The following is a 22,432-nucleotide window of genomic DNA, read 5'->3' on the forward strand; positions in this document are numbered from 1 at the left end:
AGCAGCATCCATTTGTTTTCTTCAGCCGGCATAAAATTTGTCGAAAGATCAAGTAGACTCTGGTACACGTTGTTTACGCTTCCGATTGCCTTTTGCTTTCCATCTGATACTTTTCGCAAGAGCCTGACAATCGTGGCCATTGGCAATGTCATAATGCTAAAAAAGGGTGACAATAAAGTTGTTGTCAGCTTCAGAAAATATCACTCTCTTTTCCTCTTTGTGTACCATTAGTTTTAAGGAGAATTTGGCTGGAGAAGTGTTAGGAGCCATAATTTTTAGGATGGATAGTACTCTATGGTGAGATCTAGCAATACTATTTAAACTATTGAGCTGGACAATGGAAAGGTGTTCATTACTATGTATTTATTTGAATATTATTGGAAGTAAGCTAAAGAGGCTTTATTAATTATCCGTTGTTGTGACTTCTGGCTTTTCTTTGATCGTTGTGAAGGCAAAAAAGATGCAATTTATTTGATTTAGTTTCTAAAATACTGTGATTCTTTTCCTTTTACTTCGTTTGTGGTGTGTACAAAAAAGATCTAATTTATGTATTGAGTGGTCTCGTTAATTCGTACGATTTTATATCTTTTAATAATTAATTTGTTGACATCCTTAATTACTGGATATCGGGTTGCAATATTGGGTTCTCTAATCTAGCTTCTAGAGGGCTTGTTTTTTATGTTATATATTAAAAGTTTCGTCACAGTTAAACAACTTTTAGTTTTTCTGAAAAACACTCAATAAACATAAATATGTTAAGATATGCTGTTTGTGAATTTGTGAATGGGAAATTGAAGATTTTTTATAGAGTAGAAAGAATTGTAGTTGGAAGTGTAAAGGTAATAAAGAGTTTATTAAATTTATATCTTTTGTGTAAAATCAGAATTTAAGCGCACCGATTTAAGAAATAAAATAGAACCTTAACGTTGAAAAACGAAATAAGTTTGAAGGGGGAATGAGTCAGCCAGTTACTAAATAGCTTTGTTAAGCGGTTTAACCCAAAAACGACCCATCATCATCATCATCATCATCATCATCATCATCATCATCATCATCATCATCATCATCGTACTCAGTATATCCCACTAATGACAAAACTATGGTAGGGTCTGAGGATGGTAAGATGTAGACAACCTTACCTCTACCCTTTCAGAACAGAGAGACTGCTTCCGGTGAGACCCCGGCTCGCCATTTATGTCCTACTAGCCAATCTAAACTGATTATTTTCACATTGTGTCATGGCAAGATTGGCAGCCATAAAATTTACAAATGGGTGTTCCGAAAGGTAAGTTACATCAATTGCAATTCTTTTCTTTTTCTTCTCTATGTTGTCTTAACAGCTAGGACACCAATAAGTCACAATGAAACTTGAACGTATCACACCAGCTGTTTAACTTACAATAATGTTCATAATAAATACTGAGTAATAACACCTCTTCGTTGTCCGCTTAATTAGTTTAAGTAGTATCTCAAGCTCTCACAAAAAACTACTCTATTGCAACATATTGTTTAACATTAATGGATCCTGATTCTTCACAGTCCAAATTCTCTCTAAAACTATTGGTGCACAAAGAGGAAAAGAGAGTGATCTTCGGTGAAGCTGATAACAACTTTGTTGACACACTTTTCAGCATTATGACATTGCCAATGGCCACAATTGTCAGGCTCTTGAGGAAACACCGTAATGAAAAGCTTAAGGCCATTGGGTGCCTAAATAACTTGTACCAGAGCCTGCTTGATCTTTCTACAGATTGTATGTCTGCTGAAGAAAACAAATGGTTGTTGCTTAATCCCATTACTTCATCACATGATGTATGCCGAAAGCTTAAACTCAACATAAATGATGAAGAGCCCACAAAACGCTTTATGTGCCCGGATTTTAGTTGCATTCGTGGATGCTTTTTAGATACATGCTTAATTAGCACTTGTGACCTTGCCAGATGCAGACACTGTGGCAAGATAATGAACCGAGAAGTCGAATATGAGGATTCAACTGTGGATGGTGATAGTGATGATGATGTGTTTGTGTCTACTTTGACAACCTTTATTGTCACGGATGATCTCCGTGTGATTCCGAATAGTCCAGGCTCAAGCATTCTTTTGCTCTGTGAACTTGGAATCACTGACGTTAGCTCTTTAGATAACATGTCATTTGATTTTGGTGTTGACCAGGTAATTAATTTGGTTATGTTTTATTTGGTTTTCTGAAATTATGTTTTAAGTTAACTATATATATACATTTTTTTTTTCAGATTCTTAATCTTTTAGAAGGGGCTCTATTATCTAAGAATCCTTTGACTTGGATGGTTTTCCCTGGTTCTAGTTGTATTCAAGGTTTAGGTGTTGATAGAGAAAAACCTTTGGTTAACCATTTGACAAAAAATGAAACAGCAAGAACTTTAAGGACTTTAAAATTGAAAGTTACCATGCAAAAATCAACATCCAAACTATTATTTGCAGATGGAGATTGTGATTTGGTTGAGTTTATTTTTGGGTTCCTTGAAATCCCTCTAGGTACTGTGATTGGCAAATTATTTAACGGTACTAGTGTTTTTCTAAGTTTAAACAACTTGTACTCAAGCATATCTTGTTTGAGTGTTGGAGAATGCATAAAGTCAAGTGAGCTCAAAAGTTGAGTGTTGGAGAATGCATAAAGTCAAGTGAGCTCAAAAGTATGCTTCTGGAACCCCAGTTGGTACATAAAAAACTCTCGGTAAACCAGATTTTTCCTGTAAGTGTTTTATTACGCTATTCTAAGTTATATTTGCGTAGCTATAATAAGGCTGAAAATGTTTGTGCAAGTATTAGTCGTACCACAAAGCCTAAATTTTTTTCGGGGGAACGCTTTTATGATTGTTCTTTAAAAGATTCATGAGTCGTCGAAGGACGATATTTGAAAGCGTCCGTAAAGTTCATGTTGACAGATAATCTTTTTGTAACTCCGTTATCATCTTTTTCGACAATTACTACGCTTGGTATGTTGGAAGTTCCTTTAAATGATATTGAGGTACATGAAGTGAGCTTCGGCATTGAGCAGGTAAACGATGTTAATTCAGTCAGTAAACGACTGTTTTTACTACTAAAACAAATTTAGTTCATTCATTATGTAAATTTAAGACTCGCTTAACTTTTTTTTTATGAAGGGTTTGGAACTTCTTGACGCTTCTCTAAGATCTTCTGAGGCTTTCACTGGCTCCATTTTAAAAAGGAAAAATAAAACGAAGAACTGATTAGTCGTTGGATCGAGTCGTTTAATTTGCTGGAGGATTACCAAGTCAGTCAAGAAATCCCGCTCATCAGAAAGTTAGTTTGGTGAAGTTGATTGGTATAGTTTTGTTAAGTTGATTTACTCTTACTGTGGTTTGTAAGGTTATATAAGCTTGTGTTTGTAATACATGATGCACTTAAAGGAAGCAATTAAATGGCTCAAGAGTTAGTAATAAATTCAACCTTCTTTTTTTAATAATTCAAAACATGGTAATATAAATCAACCTTTTTTGAAATACCAAACTATATAGATATAAACATTAAAGAAAACAGATAGAAGTTAAAAACCATAACATTAATATGAACTCAAATTCATGCAAGCATCATGATCTATTCCTATGCAGGCTGATCGGTTCTCAAGAGCCGAGTACGGGTTCTTTCGAGTGTCAGTTTCTCGTAGGTCGTCAATCATCAAGCAATTAACAGGTTGTCGCGTCCTGCATCATAAATGATAAAGTTAACGGAAGCAATCAAATAAAAGATAACACCAGATCAACCAAAAAATGAAGGAATTAATATTAATTAAGATCCACGCACCGTGAGGCTTGACTCATTCCCATGCAGCCTGATCGGTTCTCGAGAGCTGAGTACGGGTTCTATCAAGTGTCGGGCTATACTTGGTCGTCATCAAGTAACGGGTCATCGCCCCTAACATCATACTTCCCGTCTTGGAAAAAGACTCCACCATGAATTTCGTGAAAACCACCTAGATTGAAAGGAACATCAATCTGCTCATTATTAACATCATGACGTGACTAAATAGTTTGACTTCCTGGGTCGCTTCACTTGGCTTTTGACTTCTACAACCCGGCTCAAAGGGAGCATGGATTTGCGTTCTATTCACTACAAGCGTGACTCGTTAATAGTTCAGTTCCAACTAGACAGCCACACATAGAGGTGTAAAACGCGTAAATTTACACAACTGAGAAAGGGGGGGGGGTGTCATAAGCTAGGATTCGCCCTTGGGCTCCGGTAAATAAAAGGCATCAACGACATGCAATTACTTTTGTGATTTCGTGCACACACCCTGGAAGCATCGCAATGACATCGTTTTATTGGTGAGTGTTGATGTGCTCCCTCGGTGAAAGTTTCGGCACTCGTATCAACATGTCCTCGTTTTGTTTATCATGAAAGCTTGAGACATTACAAATCTGTTCAAAACAACATCACATTGTTTATATGATAACTACTCGCAAGTAGTAATACCGGAACAATTGTTTTGTTCAAAAATTTTTGTTTTCTAAACTGTTTCTAGCACACCCATTAAAAAACTTAAATGCTTAGACCATAATGTTTTACACTTTTGATTTAAAATGAATAGTTTCTAACACACTACTTAGTAAATTCAACATGAGATTAAAACATTTTAAACTTACGATTAATAATAAATCGTTTCTAACACGCTTGTTAGAAAAAGAAATATTTTTTCAACCAACTTAAAAGAATGTTATTTGTAACCAGCAAGTTATAAATTGTAAATGTTTTTTATTTTACTAAACCGCTTCCTAACAAGCATAACCAATACTCATAGGTGACTTAAACGATGCATGCTATATAACTAAACGTTTACCTAAAACATGCTAAGAATTAGTACTTTATAAGAATCCATTTTAAACAAAAAATGTTGAGTAGCGAGTGGTTCACAAAAATTGTTTAAAAGAGTGTTAATACCATACCGTATACAAACCCAACATATATAAAGAATGTAAATATACATGTTTATGTGAGTATATTGATTCAGCTGTTATCTTCTACAAAAAAAAACCTTCAACAACGGCTTTGACTTTGTTCTTGATTGCAAAACGAGGAAACTACATGTTGATGGTTGTGGCTAATGATTTGTGTACAATATGGGTCTTTTAAAACATATTTCAAGTTACTATTTGAAGAACTTGTCTGTCTCCCTACAACAACCGATGCAGAATGTATTGTAAGTTGGCTCATGCATCCGAGGTTACCCTGGGTAAGATAGTGTTCATCGTGATCTGGAGAATGAAAAAGGAGAAGAGTAGTTCTCTATAATTATAATAAGCAAATGCTACTAATAGTAAGTATTTTTAGTACTTTTGGTGTGTGTGATAAAGAACCTTTAGTTTTTTATTTTATACTCAAATATTCTTCCAAGGTTAATATGAAACAAACACTATTGAACTTGGTCTTGCCAAAAATCATCCACATAACAAAATTAGTTGAAGACGACTTGCTAAAATAAAAACTAGGTCCAACAATAATTGAAGACCTGAATGGATCGTGCGTGAGAGTGGTGTATGACAAATTCACACGTTCTAGAAACCAATTTCGAGTATCTACATCTCATTAATCTTAGCTCTGCTCTAGACATAGTTGAACACAACCTCATAAATAATTATCTATACCGAATATATAAATATAGTTATTTAAGTTCAATATTGGAAAATAAATTCATTTTTCTATTTTGTTTAACACAAGCCTATTCAAATAGGTATGTATAGTTATGTAATTTAGTTGTTTTAAATCAATATAATATTCAAATTTTTTTGTTATACACATGTTAAAATTAAATAACAGATGATTAAGGATAATGTGCTAATGTCTGATCAACTTTACTAAGTTAAATGGTATGATCATTATTTTTTGTAAAAGAAATAAGAAGATGATGTGAATTTGCATTAATATATATAGATTGTAAGCACCGGATAATAATAATTAAATGGAAAAGAATCACATTTTTTTATGTCAGAACAAATGAATGTTGCCATTCAAAAAATGGTGGCGACGTAACTTGTTATCCGCTTACCTATATCTCTATTGTAATTGGATCTTTCTATTGTATTTGGATCTTTTTGTTCGGTATATGAAAAATAGTTTGTATTATAATTCCCTTTAATAGTCTACAATAGGTTCAAAGAAAACCAAGAAGTCACAGGGAAACTTGACCGTAACCCACAAGTTCTAATTAAAGCCTCTTTAACTTACAGTAATAATAATCAAGTAAATACTGAGTAATGAACACCTCTTCATTGTCCAAACAATTACTTTAAAAAGTGTTAGGTAGATCTCACCAAAGAGTACAAGATCATGGCTCCTAATACTCCCCAATCCAAATTCTCTCTAAAACTGATGGTGCACAAAGAGGAAATGAAAGTTATATTTGCTGAAGCTGACAGCAACTTTGTTGACACTCTTTTCAGCATTATGACATTGCCGATGACCGCAATTGTCAGGCTATTTAGGACACGACCTGATGAAGAGGTTAAGCCGATTAGAAGCCTTAACAACTTGTACCAGAGTCTACATGATCTTTGTAGCAATTGTACGTCGGCAGAAAAAAACAAATGGATGTTGCTTAATCCAAGAACTTCATCATATGATGTATGCAGAAAGCTTAAACTCAACATAAATGACCAAGAGCCTACTAGACACTATATATGTCAAGATATTGGTTGTAGTCGACAGTCTGGTGCGTGTTTTAGCATTTCTAGCCTAGCAAAATGCAGTAACTATGGCAAGATGATGGATCGGGAGGTCAAATATGAGGATTCAACTTCGGGTGATGATTGTGAAGGTGGTGTGTTTGTGTCGGATTTGGCATCCTATATTGTCACAGATGACCTGTGTGTGATGCCGAATAGTCCAATCTCTATTGTGCAGCTGCTTTGTGAACTTGGAATCACTGCGGTTAGCTTTTTAGATGCAATGACAATTGACATTGGTGTGGATCAGGTACTTCCATATGTATTGTATTGCACGATCTCTAACGCGGGAAACCAAAATGGACGGAAACTAGATCTGTCCATCCTAGTTTAGCACGAATAGGTTCTGAAATCATAACTAATTTTTTTATATATACTAAATTTTTTTGTAAATAAATTATAAAATATAAATATTAAACATTATTAATAAATCATATCTATATATTTTTTGTATAATTTAAGTTAAAGATAAGAGTTATTCAAAATTAGTTTAACTATGATGTAGAGGTGATATAACAGTATATGGTGTGGATGCTAATTTCCAAAATGCACATCTTACATACATATTTTAAGTTCAAAATAAGATGACAGGATATTATTTTTCAGATCCTTACTCTTTTAAAAGGAGCGTTCTTATTCAAGTATCCATTGACCTACTTGGTTTTTCCTAGTTCGCCTGTAATCCAAGATTTAGTTAATCCTAGAAAAGAAACTTTGTTTAAGAAATTGACTTCCCGAACCTCAACAAGATTGCCGTCGGTAGTTACTTTGCAAAAATCAACATCTAAGGTCTTGTTAGTAGAAGCAGATTGTGATTTCGTTGAGTTTCTTTTCGGGTTTCTTGAAATTCCTTTGGGTACTATGATTGGTGAGTTGATGAGTACGTGGTGCTAGTTCTTTTGAGAGTTTGAACAACTTGTATTTAAGCATTTCTAATATGAGTGTTGGAGATTACATAAAGTCGGATGATCTCAAGAAAATGCTTCTCCAACCAGCTTATTGCCCCGACGGGGCTGCCTATGCAAATTTGAGTCGTTTCCAAAATAGTCAAGGTTATTGTGGTGAGATGCATTGTATTTATAACTTTAGAGATTCTAGAGTGGATGGAAGGTATCTGAAAACATCTGCAAAGTTCATCTTGTCCGATGATCTTGTCATTACTCCATTATCATCTTTTTCTTCAGTTACTATGCTTGGAAAGTTGAATGTTCCTTTTAATGACTTTGAGGTAGTTAAAGTAAGCATTGGCGTTGATGAGGTATAACTTTTTTTGGATTGTTTGTTTTTGTATTTCATTTGAATTTTGAGGTATATTGTGCAGGGTTTGAAAGTCCAGGATGCTGCCCTAAAATCCATATCAGCTCTGATAGATTCCATTCTGAAAAACAATACAGGAAACTAAGAAATGATCCGTTTACTAAAATGTTTATGTTTGATTTTTATTCACCGGAATATGTTGGTATATACATTTTGGTCTGGATAATTGTACTTTGCTATCATATATTATGGATCTAAACCGAAACCCAATTCAATTTTGACCGAAAAATGAAAATGTAATTCTATTCGGTTCTAAATAGTTTTGGTTGGATTTGGTTTTCGATTTAATCAGTTTGAAACCAAATTGGCATTCACAAGTTTTTAGAATATATTTACACCGTTCATCAGTTTGTTAAGGCATTTTTTATTTTCTAGTTTGATCCTTCAAGATTTTGAAATTTGTTTACTTTACTTAATTTTTGAGAGAGGAATGGGCATTCGTGGGTATGCACTGGACCAATCCTGCAATACCAGCTCATTTTTACCTTCAAATACACACGAACCACAAAATCACTTGCAACACATGCACACAAGTACCCTAAATCTTTTGTTTTTTCTTAATTTAAAATTACTAAACAAGTAAATGTAATTAAAATTAATTTTTCATTATAAATCGAAAAAATAAAATACAAAAATTCAAACCGAAAATTTTAAAATTTAAACTAAATGATCCTTTACCTTGTGCTCTAGATGATCGCGTGGCCTCCTAAAAATTGGTTGTCCCTTTGGAGACATTTTCGCGTTGTTCCGCAATCAACGCTATAGAATCCTCCACTTGTTTTTTAGCATCACCAACACTTGAATCGCCGCTTCCTTCCATAACGTGTGCGCATCTAGTTTTTCATCCAATCCACCTTTTGGTTTGACGACCCGACATGCAATTTACCCTTTTCTTCGGTTGCCTAGGACTGATTCCGTCATTCAAATCTAGCATCGACGTGTCCATTGTGAAAAAAATCACCAGATGCATCTTGTGTGTGGTTGCCAAAATAAGATGAATTTCTCTTGCCGGAACATCTACCAAATTCATCGCCTAGCAACGGGATCTTGGTCCATTTCTCATGGTCTTTAACAACCTTCCAAACATCAGCATGTTTGAAAGCTTGATTGCATTAGTCAAGGTAATCCCAAGCACGTTTTCCATAACATTCAAATCATTATATCTTTCATACCGGGTTAAAAAAATAATATAATGATGCAATAAAGTAAAATATATATAACAAAATTAATTTAGACTGAAATGTAAATTGTACAGCTTGTATGAAAAATCCGTTTAGCCAATTCTTTTTAGTCAATATCGTTCCTCAAATTGAGTTTAGTTGATTAGTAGTTCGATCGCTTCCGCCCTAAGCTCTTTGAAGTGTTTAAGAACGGCTTTCCACAAACTATCCGTTTTTTGTTTATTTCCTTTTATCCGATCTACAGAGACATGAACGAATGCTTGAGCTAAACCTACTTCTTTGTTGGCAGTCCAATATGTTCGATCGGCTCATTTACTAAATGTTCCCTTTTTATTTCCTTTTAACTTCAACTACATCATCTTCTTAAAACTCATCATCTTGCACGTCATTTCTTCCAAATTAGGTTCGAATTGTGTTTCTAGCACAATATCTTCATCATCAACGTCTTCTTAAACCGAGGTATCCACAATTTCATGTGGGGACCATTGAGTAACGTACCAAACGGCTCAAATGCGGACAAAGCTTCTTGAAAGAAGGTGAGTCGACCGGGTGCAACCATATATGGGGCATTAGGTTGCGAACAAGAGTTTGGTGGGTGTTGTTGGCCATAAAAATTTGGTGGTGGTTGTGCATGATAATTTTGTGGTGGTGGTTGGGGTCTATATATAAACGTCACCACCAAAAAAGGCCCCTCATGGGCTCGAACCACCACCTCATGTGTTCGAACTAACACCTCATGTGTTCAAACTACCACCTCGTTTGGTTGAACCCCCCCTCGTTTACTTGAATGGGCCCCACAAGGTTTTTTGCTTGAGCAACCCACAACTGTTTGTTTATCCATGGCTAAAATGAGAAAAATGATTGATTTTGTTACTATGATTTGGAGTGAATTGGAGTGGAGGACAATGGATAATATATAAAGTTTGTAAAATTCCGTTAGTATATTTATTTGAGTTGGTCAATAAAGTACCATCTATATTTATTTGAGTTGGTCAAATAACACACATTAAATTAAATATGGTTAAGAGTATATCAATACGGTTAAGGTTAACAGTAAATACCATTTTCTTGCCCGCCCACATGGGACATGGGTGACGGTGTGGTTAGAAAGCTATGGATTGGAGACTACCAGTGAATGTGTCCCGTCCCCTATAATATATATCAAGGTAACAACCGGTCACGTTAGGGTTATGAATGGAGAGATATATAAAGATAATGGTATGTTGAAAATAGAGATCGTAGTTGTAGTGCTGGGTCCATTCTAATTAAATCTTTATTTTAATTTTGGTTATACATATTTTAGAGTAAAGTGTTCATTGATCACGAGGTTTTTTCAAGTATGCAACTTTCAATTAAAATAAGCTTTTTTTTCAACTAGACCATCAAGGTTTCTCAATTGTTGTCATATCGCTCAAATCGTTAATTTCATTACTATTTTAATTTTAATAAATGCAAGGTAAAACCGTCAATAAATTATTATTATTATTATTATTATTATTATTATTATTATTATCTTGCCATCTTCATCCTCAACATCTTTGTATTATATATTTTAATGAACAACGATTTAAAAAAATTAAAGAAATAAATTTTTTGGATGAAATCATATAATTAACTAAACTCATGGATGATTTTTACACTTTACACTATATTTCTTTAAATAAAGGTGGGCCCAACTTTATATTTTTTTGGGTATATTGGTTTTAAATAATCTCAACTATCATCATTTAGTCGTTATTCACCTCAACTAACAAAATGGCTGGTGACGGTCTCATCTTTTGTCATTTTTCTACAAACACAACCTGACTAACGAAATTCTAACATCATTAATCTGTTAATTTTCGAAGATGTGGTATGCTCACGTGTCAAAAATTTTGCTTATGTGGCATATACACAGTATGCTTATGCGAAAGATAACACCACCACCACCATGGCCGCCACCACCTCCATGACCGCCACCACCAAGCGTGGCGTCATGGTGGTGGCGACGCCCATGGTTGAAAAAATTGTTAAAAATAGGAAGAAAGAAAGGGTTGAAATGGTTTTTAAAAGGGGGAAAAAATTTTGAGTTTCTAGGTGATCCGCCATTTGAATTGGCATATCCCAGAATGATTGGAGAGTGTGCCAGCGATTGTCTGGTGAGCTGGAAGATTTTCTAGTGATCCGCCATTTGAATTGGCACATCCCAGAATGATTGGAGAGTGTGTCAGCGATTGTCTGGTGAGCTGGAAGTGTAACATCCCGTTTTCTAGTTTCGGTTGATAAATGAAAATACGAGTTATTATGAGTCGGGCTAGTATTGGGTTAAAATGGATATGGGTTATGGACTTGGGTCATGTAGGAAAGAAGGAAAAGACCATGGGCTTAAGCCCATGATCCATAATTATATAAAGCTTAATTACCCATTTTTCATTCATTTACACATATTCCATACACCACCAAAACACACACTTAGCTCTCTCTCATCTTGCTCTCTCTCTCTCTCTCTCTCTATATATATATATATATATATATATCCGAAATCACCAAGGAAAACCGATCCCGATCCAAGGTAATGATAGTGTAGTATTGTATCAGCTCAAACCCGTTAGATCTAGTTGCGGAACGACGAGCCGACACCGTTAAAACATTAAAGTCACGAGATCCGGATGGAATCGGGTATAAACCGAACATAAGATGAGCTTAGGGATCACCCTAGCACAGATCTGGATCGAACGGGACGAAAAACGGTGTAAAATGGGGTAAACCGCGTTTTTCCGGCCACCGCCCGGTTTTCCGGCACGGCGGCGCCGGAATGACGACGCTGGAAAGGCGGCGTTGGTATTTAAGGATGTCAGAGAATGTTTCTGACATTCTCTAACAAAACCTAACCCTAATTCGTTATGTGGTTCGTTACGGAAGAACCCTCGTTCGTTAGACTAGTTCGTTAAGGAAGAATAACGAACTAGTTGAGCAATTCGGTATGATTTCTAGTTCGCTATGAAAGACCAATTCGCTATAAAGTTCAATTCGTTAAGATGGTCCATAAGTGGTGATTCGTTATGGTATAACGAATCAGAACTCAATTCGTTATAGAATTCTAATTCGTTAAAGAACTGAATAACAAATCAGATAACTGGGTAACGAACTAAGTTTACAAGAATGGCAGAACAGTCCCTGGACTTAAAAGAATGATTTAATTGCAAAGAAGCCCTTGAACTTTTAAGTAGCAAATTAATTAATGATTCAAAATGCTAATGGAAAATGTGATAAGACAGTTAATAGAAATAAAATTTTTCAGCTCGACCCCAGCCAGGGGCTCTGCACCTTGCCCTGCTAGGGGCTGCCGCCCCTAGACCCCGCTGCCAGGGGCGCTGCCCCAGGACCCCCGTTCGTTGTGGGTTATGAATAAACTAGAAACGTGATATAGATAGTGATAGTTAATTGATATGTGTAATTGCTATACAGTTAGTCGTGCACAGCTCAAGAAAGGAATAACTGTTAACGGTGAACGTAACCGACTTCAGGTGAGTTTCTAGACCCATTCCTTGTTATGTTTTCGGGGCTGTGTGCATACTCGATGTGATTAGTTAATACACTTATCCTAAGTGATAAGTGTATGCCATATATGTATTATGTGAAATGTATGAATGCTTTCTTGTCGGTACATGAACGTCTTCGGATATTGCATGTACTGCCAGGTAATGGTTGATGTTATATGTATGTTGTAAGATGATGAATGGATGATGTATGTATGTGTGAAACTTACGACTATGTATATAGGATGTATGTTGAAGAGGTATGGAAGAAAGGGTACCGGACCCTAATAATATCCGAGGATGAAGGGTGACCGGACCCTAATAATATCCGAGGATGAAGGGTACCGGACGCTAATAATATCCGAGGATGAAGGGTACCGGACCCTAATAATATCCGAGGATGAAGGGTGACCGGGCCCTAATAATATCCGAGGATGGAGGGTACCGTTGTGACATCTGCCCTATCCGACCCGACCCAGGTACCCGTTTCTCCGATCCGATCTCTTTCTTTTATGATTTAATATTTATTTATACTTATACTTTATTTTTAATAATAATAATATTTTCCTTCCCGCCTCTTCCTCTCTTTTCCTTCCCGCCGTCCCGTCCCTCTTCTTCTCTCCGCCTTCTTTTCCCTCTTGTTGCCGTCCCGCCTCTTTCTCTCTCTTGTCGTCGTTCCGCCCTTACGCCTTGAACCTCCTTTTTCTCTTAACTCTTTGCTTGTCCTTTGTTCCTTCCCGCCTAAGGTTGTCTGCGCAGCTCCACGCGCCAGACTCCTTACAAGGAAGCCTGCGCGAAGACCAGTTGTTCCTGCGATACGCGAGGCGAACTGTTCTCGCAGCGCGCTAAGAATTGTAGTTCTTCTCGCAGCGCGCTAAGAACGGTAGTTCTTCCCGCGACGCGCTAAGAATTGTAGTTCTTCTCGCAGCGCGCTAAGAACGGAAGTTCTTCCCGCGACGCGCTAAGAATTGTAGTTCTTCTCGCAGCGCGCTAAGAATGGTAGTTCTTCCCGCGACGCGCTAAGGATTTTAGTTCTTCCCGCGGCGCGCTGTGGACTGTTCTCTGTCTGCCTTCGCCCTCGCGCGTGCGCTCGATGCTTTCTCGCGCTATGTCTTGAGTCTTTTCTTCTGTTTAATCCAGCCGTTTACTTTTGTGATGTCTTATCTTCTGTGCTGTTGACCTAACCTGCCTTATGTCTGAAAAGCCACTTTTGGCGCAGCATGCGCACCAACCCCATTGGTTGACAGAAAAAGTGACTGACATTATCTTTTGAGATCTGCTTTTTCCATGCTTGACCAGTACCTTTATCTGACCCTCCCATGCCTGTTTACTGTTACCTGTCAGCTTTTCCTTTGCCCCCTGCAGCTGCCATATCTTTTGATATCTTTTGCTTTTGGAATCTTTTGCTTTTTGAGATCTTTTCCCCTTTTCTAGGGATTTTGTTCCCTAGGGTTTCCCTATAAATAATAATGCTATTTTCTTAACACTACACACACAAACACTTATTATCTTTCTCTTCCTTGCTCTCTGCCGTTGATCCTCTGCCGTCTCCTCTCTCTGCCTTCGTCCTCCCTCCTGTTCTGCCCTGTTTTCCGGTAACATATAATATATATAATAAATTGTTTAAGTTACTTATTAATTATGCTAACTTATAATCAAGACTTAAATCCAATCATTAAAACAATAATCTTTAATTATAGGTTAACTTGTGCTTGTTTAAAGTTGGTTCTTGCTTTATCTTTCACCGCATCGTTTATCAAGTGAGTAATCTCGTACCTAATCCCTTTTTATTTTAATGTTTTGGGATGTTCATGTGTTCGTACAAACTTAGAGTCTTAAATTTGTTTATGAACTTTAGTCGCGCAGTATCCCATGTGTTGAGGACGTTTACTTGGCTGTTTATTTGTATGTGTGTATCATTAACCGCTTTGTTCGGCCTATTCCGAAGTTTTCATGGATCCATTAGATGAACACGGGAGACCTATCGTTTACGGTTTTCTTTGTTTACACTTGCACAGATGTTTTCTTGTTTTTGTGCTCATTTGGGAGCACGGATTGAACTATGAACTATGATCTATTTAGGCTTGATCACAATCTGATTACACCCTTGTTAAACACCAGACATACACGTGTTGCGCGCAGATTTATTGTTATCTATGTATTGTATTAAACTTGATTTCTCACCAACACGCAAGTGTTTGACGTTTATTTTAACACATGTTCAGGTTTGCTGTAGCTACAATTGGAGCTTGTGGACACGTAGGACGTTTTTACTTTTGGACCTAGATTAAAATGTATCAAGACAAGTTATTATTGTTCGAATATTTTGCCTTATAATATATTGATTTATGTTGATTTATGTTATCTTGTGTTTACGTTGCGCGTGCGTGAATGAATATATTTATTAAATATTGACACCCAATAGTGTCACGAGTAATGAAACAATATGTGGCGCCCCGATGTATAATCCGCCTTTGGTCGGGGTGTTAAAGATTGGTATCAGAGCTCGTTGACTTTAGGATAGGTGGTTAGACGTAACGGCCTAGAATACCTAAGAGTCCCTTCTCGCGCATGAGAGAAATCTCATGTTTGCGCGGTTATTGTTAATTACTCGTTATTTATAGATATGCTTGCGCAGACGCAGGGTATGGTTTTATGTTTTATTTCGCGATATTTCGATTTTTGCTGAATTTCGATTTTTATTGATTTTACTTACATATTCGTTTGTTGGATTTGAAAATCCGAAAAGTCATGGTGATACATGAATAGTTGATTTTCAAATTCCATTTACGATTATGTTCCGAGGTTGGAGACTTGAAAAGTCATGGTGATACATGAATTGTCAACCTCCAATACTCATTTTCTTGTATATTTTATATTGAAGATTGAAAAGTCATGGTGATACATGAATCGTCAATCTCCAATACTCGTTGGCTCGTATATTTTAAATTGGGAATTCGGAAAGTCATGGTGATACATGAATTGTCGATTCTTGATTCGAATTTGTTACCTTTATTAAGTTTGCGTCTAGGGTCATTTATTTTACTTTAACTTTTGACAGTAACTGACTCCGCGAAACCAAGCTTTATAAGATTAAACTTTGCGCTAAGATATTAACTAAATTAAAACTTTTATAGAATGCCTCCGCTATCTCGCCGTCATCAGAGGAGAGAAGCCTCGCGCAGGCGTAGACAGCAACGTTCCCAGGAAATGGCCGCCGCAATAGCCCAAGCCTTGAGCCAAAACAATACCTCCGGTTATAACATTAAGTCCTTTAACGCGGGTAACCCTCCAAAGTTCACAGGTCTTGAAGGAGCCACCGTGATGCTCCAGTGGCTCGAGAAGATAGAAAACACTTTCCTCCATACCCAATGCCCTCCTGACAGACGAACCCTATATGCTTCCAGTGTCCTGGAATCTAGAGCGCTTACATGGTGGAATGGAGTAGCTCATGCGCGTGGCGCAGAAGCTGCTTCTAGCATGACATGGGAGGAATTCAAGGAAATTCTGACGCGAGAATTCTGCCCTCCCAACGAAGTTAAGCGCCTGGAGGAGGAATTTTGGAATCTTAAGCAATACAGCGGTGAAGCGCGCGAGTACGCGACGCGCTTCCATGAACTAAGCCTGCTTGTCCCTCACCTTGTTACCCCTTCCCACCGAGCCATAGAGAAATTCCTTGGGGGTCTCCCCATGGAAATTCAAGATTCTGTATGGGCCAGAAACCCAGCAACCCTCTCTGACGCCATCGAGTTGGCCGATGTGCTCAGCGACAACCATGTCAGAGCAGGAACCCTGTTCCTACGGGGAGCTGAGAAGACCAAACCCAAGACTGCCCCTGAACCAACAGAAACCAAACCAGAACCCTCAAACCGTAACAACCTCAAGCGCAGGCGCAAAGCCTATGCGCTTACCAGCCCGCCCATTGTCCAGCAACCCACCTACCAACCTCCAGTTTACGCGCCTAACCCACTGTCGACCTACCCAACACCTCCTGTAGTCCACAACTATGCCTTAACCAACCCCGCACTCCCTGCCCCGCCAACTAAGAAACCTTACACAGGAACCCAACCCTTTTGCCCAACCTGTAGACTTCACCACCCAACCCAAACCCCGTGTCGACAATGTAACCGATGTGGCCGCGTTGGTCACTCTGCCGAGTTCTGTAGAGTCCCTTCCGCCAACCCAATCGCGCAAACACCACCAGCCTACCTGCAAAACCCTCAACCAACATACCCTAATCCACGACCCAGGTCGTGCTTTAACTGCGGTGATCCCAGTCATTTCCGGAACGCGTGCCCGAGACTACAAGTGCAAATCACACAAGCGAATCCGGTGAACCAAATTTCGAACCAAGTGACGCGCGGACGAGCTTTTAATATAACCGCGCACCAAGTGCAAGCGAATAATGACGTAGTTAATGGTACATTTTTGCTTAACAGATTTTATGCTTCTGTACTTTTTGATACTGGAACCGATAGAAGTTTTATTTCTCGCGCGTTTGAGCAGAAGCTTGCGCGACCGCGCAACGATTTAAAAGAAAATTTTTCAGTTGAATTGGCTAATGGCGAAACTGTTTTAATTAACTCCGTGATTAAGGATTGCACGCTTAACCTTAACGAAAATGATTTTCTGATCGACCTCATCCCCATGCCTCTTGGAAGCTTTGATGTTATTATTGGTATGGACTGGCTCTCGAAGAATCGCGCCGAAGTTATTTGCGCCAAGAAGTTGATTCGCATTCCTCGAGAAAATGGTGATCTTCATATCTACGGCGAGAAACCCTCCCGCGGTCTTAAACTTATGTCTTGCGCCGAAGCCCGAAGACTCATGCGGAAGAAGTGTATTGCATTTTTAGCCCATGTGGTTAAACCTGCTGAAGAAAAGAAGCTTCGCGATATCCCTGTTGTGCGTGATTTCCCTGAAGTTTTTCCTGATGATCTTCCTGGTATCCCTCCCGCTCGTGAAGTCGAGTTCCGTATTGATCTTGTCCCTGGTGCTTCCCCCGTAGCTAAATCTCCTTATCGTCTTGCACCCGCTGAAATGCAAGAATTGGCAAGCCAACTTCAAGAGTTGACCGCTAAAGGATTCATTCGCCCTAGCTCTTCGCCCTGGGGTGCTCCGGTGTTGTTCGTTAAAAAGAAAGATGGTACGTTTCGCATGTGTATCGATTACCGCGAGTTGAACAAACTCACCATTAAGAACCGGTATCCCTTACCGCGTATTGACGACCTCTTTGATCAACTCCAAGGTGCCTCTTGTTTCTCCAAGATTGATCTCCGCTCTGGCTATCACCAGTTGCGCATCCGCGATGAAGATGTTCCGAAGACTGCTTTTCGAACTCGTTATGGCCACTTTGAATTCTTGGTCATGTCCTTCGGTTTAACCAACGCACCCGCCGTTTTCATGGATCTAATGAATCGGGTGTGTAGGCCTTTCTTGGATAAATTCGTGATTGTGTTTATCGATGACGTTCTGATTTATTCTAAGACCAAGGCCGAGCATGAGCAACATCTTCGGTTGGTATTGCAAAAGCTTCGAACCGAGCAGCTCTTTGCCAAGCTCTCTAAGTGTGAATTTTGGTCTGATGAAGTACAGTTTCTTGGCCATGTTGTGAACAAGATGGGGATTCATGTCGACCCATCCAAAATTGAAGCAATCAAGAACTGGATTACGCCGACCACTCCTACCGAGATCCGTTCCTTTCTGGGCTTAGCTGGTTACTACCGGCGATTTATTTCGAACTTCTCAAAGATCGCATTGCCTTTAACAGCTCTAACGCACAAAGGTAAACCGTATATTTGGGGCTCGAAGCAAGAAGAAGCCTTTCTGACGCTCAAGCGTTTGTTGTGTGAAGCTCCTGTTCTTGCGCTACCTGAGGGTAATGATGATTTTGTCGTGTATTGCGATGCATCCAACCAAGGTCTCGGTTGTGTTCTTATGCAACGAGGCAAGGTTATCGCTTACGCATCAAGGCAACTCAAGGTTCACGAGAAGAATTATACAACTCACGACCTCGAACTAGGCGCAGTTGTTTTTGCCTTGAAGATCTGGAGACACTACCTTTATGGTACCAAGTGTATCCTCTACACTGACCATAAAAGCCTTCAGCATATCTTTGATCAAAAGGAACTCAACATGAGGCAACGCCGATGGAACGAACTCATCAGCGATTACGATTGTGAGATCCGGTATCATCCTGGTAAGGCTAATGTGGTAGCCGATGCGCTCAGCCGCAAACCCTGCCAGCTTAACTGTATCTTTCCGCGCACGCAGCTTCACTTTGCGCCGATTCAGAGCAATCTTGAATCACGCATTCGCGACGCGCAGCGCGCATCCATCAGTAATGGTAACCTTCGCGCCGAGTTAGCGTGTGGCGCGGAAGCGCACTTTGTCCCTAATCTGAGTGGAATTCTCTGCTATCTCAATCGCATCTGGATTCCCTTTGATGAGAATCTTCGCGCTGATATCCTGAGTGAGGCGCATAAATCTCGGTATTCTATTCATCCCGGCGCTGATAAGATGTACAAGGATTTGCGCATTACTTATTGGTGGCCCGGTATGAAAAAGGACATTGCTGTGTTCGTAGCTAAATGCCTGACTTGTTCTAAGGTAAAAGCTGAACATCAACGCCCATCTGGTTTGCTCGAACAACCAGAAATTCCTACGTGGAAATGGGAAGGTATAGCGATGGACTTTATTACCAAGTTACCTTTGACAGCAAGCAAACATGATAGCATTTGGGTAATAGTGGATCGATTGACTAAGTCTGCTCACTTTCTGCCCATTCGTGAAAACTACCGTGTTGAGCAACTCGCGCAGCTTTATGTCAAGGAGATTGTCTGCCGCCATGGTACTCCTTTGAGCATCATATCCGATCGCGATGGCCGCTTTATATCTCGCTTTTGGAAATCTCTCCAATCTGCGCTAGGAACTCGCTTGGACATGAGTACTGCATATCATCCTCAGACTGACGGACAGTCTGAGCGAACTATTCAAACTCTTGAGGATATGCTCCGATCTTGTGTTCTTGATTTTGGAGGTAATTGGGATTCGTACCTGCCTTTGATCGAGTTCTCTTATAATAACAGCTATCATTCCAGTATCGGTATGGCCCCATTTGAAGCACTTTACGGTCGTAAGTGCCGCTCCCCGATTTGTTGGAGCGAAGTGGGTGAAGCTCAAATCACAGGACCCGAACTTGTTCAAGAGACAACCGATAAAATCGCCAAGATCCGTGATCATCTGCTGACTGCCAGAAGCCGACAGAAGAGTTACGCAGATCGCAGGCGGAAGCCTCTCGAATTTCAAGTTGGTGATCTTGTTCTCCTCAAAGTGTCGCCCTGGAAAGGTGTTGTCCGCTTTGGGAAGAAAGGTAAGCTTGCTCCTCGTTATGTTGGTCCATTCAAGATTCTCGCGCGTGTGGGAAAAGTTGCCTACAGACTTGACCTGCCGCCCGCGCTCAGCAATGTGCATCCAACGTTCCATGTTTCCAATCTCAAGAAGTGTTTAGCCGACGAGAACCTTCACATTCCACTTGATGAATTTCAAGTTGATGAATCTATGCATTTCGTTGAGAAGCCTGTTGAGATTATGGATCGCGAGGTTAAGCAAACCAAGCGCAGTCGCATCCCTATCGTGAAAGTTCGCTGGGAGTCCAAGCGCGGAGCCGAGTTTACATGGGAAAGGGAAGATCAAATGAAGATCAAGTACCCGCACCTGTTCTCTGCGCAGCCTACTTCGAGATAAATTTCGGGACGAAATTTCTTAAAGTAGGGGAGACTGTGACATCTGCCCTATCCGACCCGACCCAGGTACCCGTTTCTCCGATCCGATCTCTTTCTTTTATGATTTAATATTTATTTATACTTATACTTTATTTTTAATAATAATAATATTTTCCTTCCCGCCTCTTCCTCTCTTTTCCTTCCCGCCGTCCCGTCCCTCTTCTTCTCTCCGCCTTCTTTTCCCTCTTGTTGCCGTCCCGCCTCTTTCTCTCTCTTGTCGTCGTTCCGCCCTTACGCCTTGAACTTCCTTTTTCTCTTAACTCTTTGCTTGTCCTTTGTTCCTTCCCGCCTAAGGTTGTCTGCGCAGCTCCACGCGCCAGACTCCTTACAAGGAAGCCTGCGCGAAGACCAGTTGTTCCTGCGATACGCGAGGCGAACTGTTCTCGCAGCGCGCTAAGAATTGTAGTTCTTCTCGCAGCGCGCTAAGAACGGAAGTTCTTCCCGCGACGCGCTAAGAATTGTAGTTCTTCTCGCAGCGCGCTAAGAATGGTAGTTCTTCCCGCGACGCGCTAAGGATTTTAGTTCTTCCCGCGGCGCGCTGTGGACTGTTCTCTGTCTGCCTTCGCCCTCGCGCGTGCGCTCGATGCTTTCTCGCGCTATGTCTTGAGTCTTTTCTTCTGTTTAATCCAGCCGTTTACTTTTGTGATGTCTTATCTTCTGTGCTGTTGACCTAACCTGCCTTATGTCTGAAAAGCCACTTTTGGCGCAGCATGCGCACCAACCCCATTGGTTGACAGAAAAAGTGACTGACATTATCTTTTGAGATCTGCTTTTTCCATGCTTGACCAGTACCTTTATCTGACCCTCCCATGCCTGTTTACTGTTACCTGTCAGCTTTTCCTTTGCCCCCTGCAGCTGCCATATCTTTTGATATCTTTTGCTTTTGGAATCTTTTGCTTTTTGAGATCTTTTCCCCTTTTCTAGGGATTTTGTTCCCTAGGGTTTCCCTATAAATAATAATGCTATTTTCTTAACACTACACACACAAACACTTATTATCTTTCTCTTCCTTGCTCTCTGCCGTTGATCCTCTGCCGTCTCCTCTCTCTGCCTTCGTCCTCTCTCCTGTTCTGCCCTGTTTTCCGGTAACATATAATATATATAATAAATTGTTTAAGTTACTTATTAATTATGCTAACTTATAATCAAGACTTAAATCCAATCATTAAAACAATAATCTTTAATTATAGGTTAACTTGTGCTTGTTTAAAGTTGGTTCTTGCTTTATCTTTCACCGCATCGTTTATCAAGTGAGTAATCTCGTACCTAATCCCTTTTTATTTTAATGTTTTGGGATGTTCATGTGTTCGTACAAACTTAGAGTCTTAAATTTGTTTATGAACTTTAGTCGCGCAGTATCCCATGTGTTGAGGACGTTTACTTGGCTGTTTATTTGTATGTGTGTATCATTAACCGCTTTGTTCGGCCTATTCCGAAGTTTTCATGGATCCATTAGATGAACACGGGAGACCTATCGTTTACGGTTTTCTTTGTTTACACTTGCACAGATGTTTTCTTGTTTTTGTGCTCATTTGGGAGCACGGATTGAACTATGAACTATGATCTATTTAGGCTTGATCACAATCTGATTACACCCTTGTTAAACACCAGACATACACGTGTTGCGCGCAGATTTATTGTTATCTATGTATTGTATTAAACTTGATTTCTCACCAACACGCAAGTGTTTGACGTTTATTTTGAACACATGTTCAGGTTTGCTGTAGCTACAATTGGAGCTTGTGGACACGTAGGACGTTTTTACTTTTGGACCTAGATTAAAATGTATCAAGACAAGTTATTATTGTTCGAATATTTTGCCTTATAATATATTGATTTATGTTGATTTATGTTATCTTGTGTTTACGTTGCGCGTGCGTGAATGAATATATTTATTAAATATTGACACCCAA

The 22,432-nt window shown here is 39.2% G+C and overlaps 2 protein-coding genes across 2 annotated transcripts; both read left to right on the top strand.

Moving 5' to 3' along the window:
- Nucleotides 1-1,518: 1,518 nt before the first annotated feature.
- On the top strand, nucleotides 1,519-3,230 carry LOC143601192 (uncharacterized). Its single transcript, XM_077078665.1, has 4 exons — nucleotides 1,519-2,172; nucleotides 2,253-2,514; nucleotides 2,925-3,037; nucleotides 3,144-3,230. Exons 1-4 carry the CDS (start codon nucleotides 1,519-1,521, stop codon nucleotides 3,228-3,230), a joined length of 1,116 nt encoding a protein of 371 aa, XP_076934780.1.
- A 2,840-nt stretch (nucleotides 3,231-6,070) lies between these two features.
- On the top strand, nucleotides 6,071-8,311 carry LOC143601193 (uncharacterized). Its single transcript, XM_077078667.1, has 2 exons — nucleotides 6,071-6,969; nucleotides 7,681-8,311. Exons 1-2 carry the CDS (start codon nucleotides 6,325-6,327, stop codon nucleotides 7,981-7,983), a joined length of 948 nt encoding a protein of 315 aa, XP_076934782.1. The 5' UTR covers nucleotides 6,071-6,324; the 3' UTR covers nucleotides 7,984-8,311.
- The last annotated feature ends 14,121 nt before the right edge of the window (nucleotides 8,312-22,432 follow it).

The sequence above is a fragment of the Bidens hawaiensis genome, unplaced genomic scaffold (genome assembly GCF_021521415.1).
Source record: "Bidens hawaiensis isolate Kalapana, Puna unplaced genomic scaffold, B.hawaiensis_p1.1 tig00055862_1, whole genome shotgun sequence".
Taxonomy (NCBI): Eukaryota; Viridiplantae; Streptophyta; class Magnoliopsida; order Asterales; family Asteraceae; genus Bidens; species Bidens hawaiensis.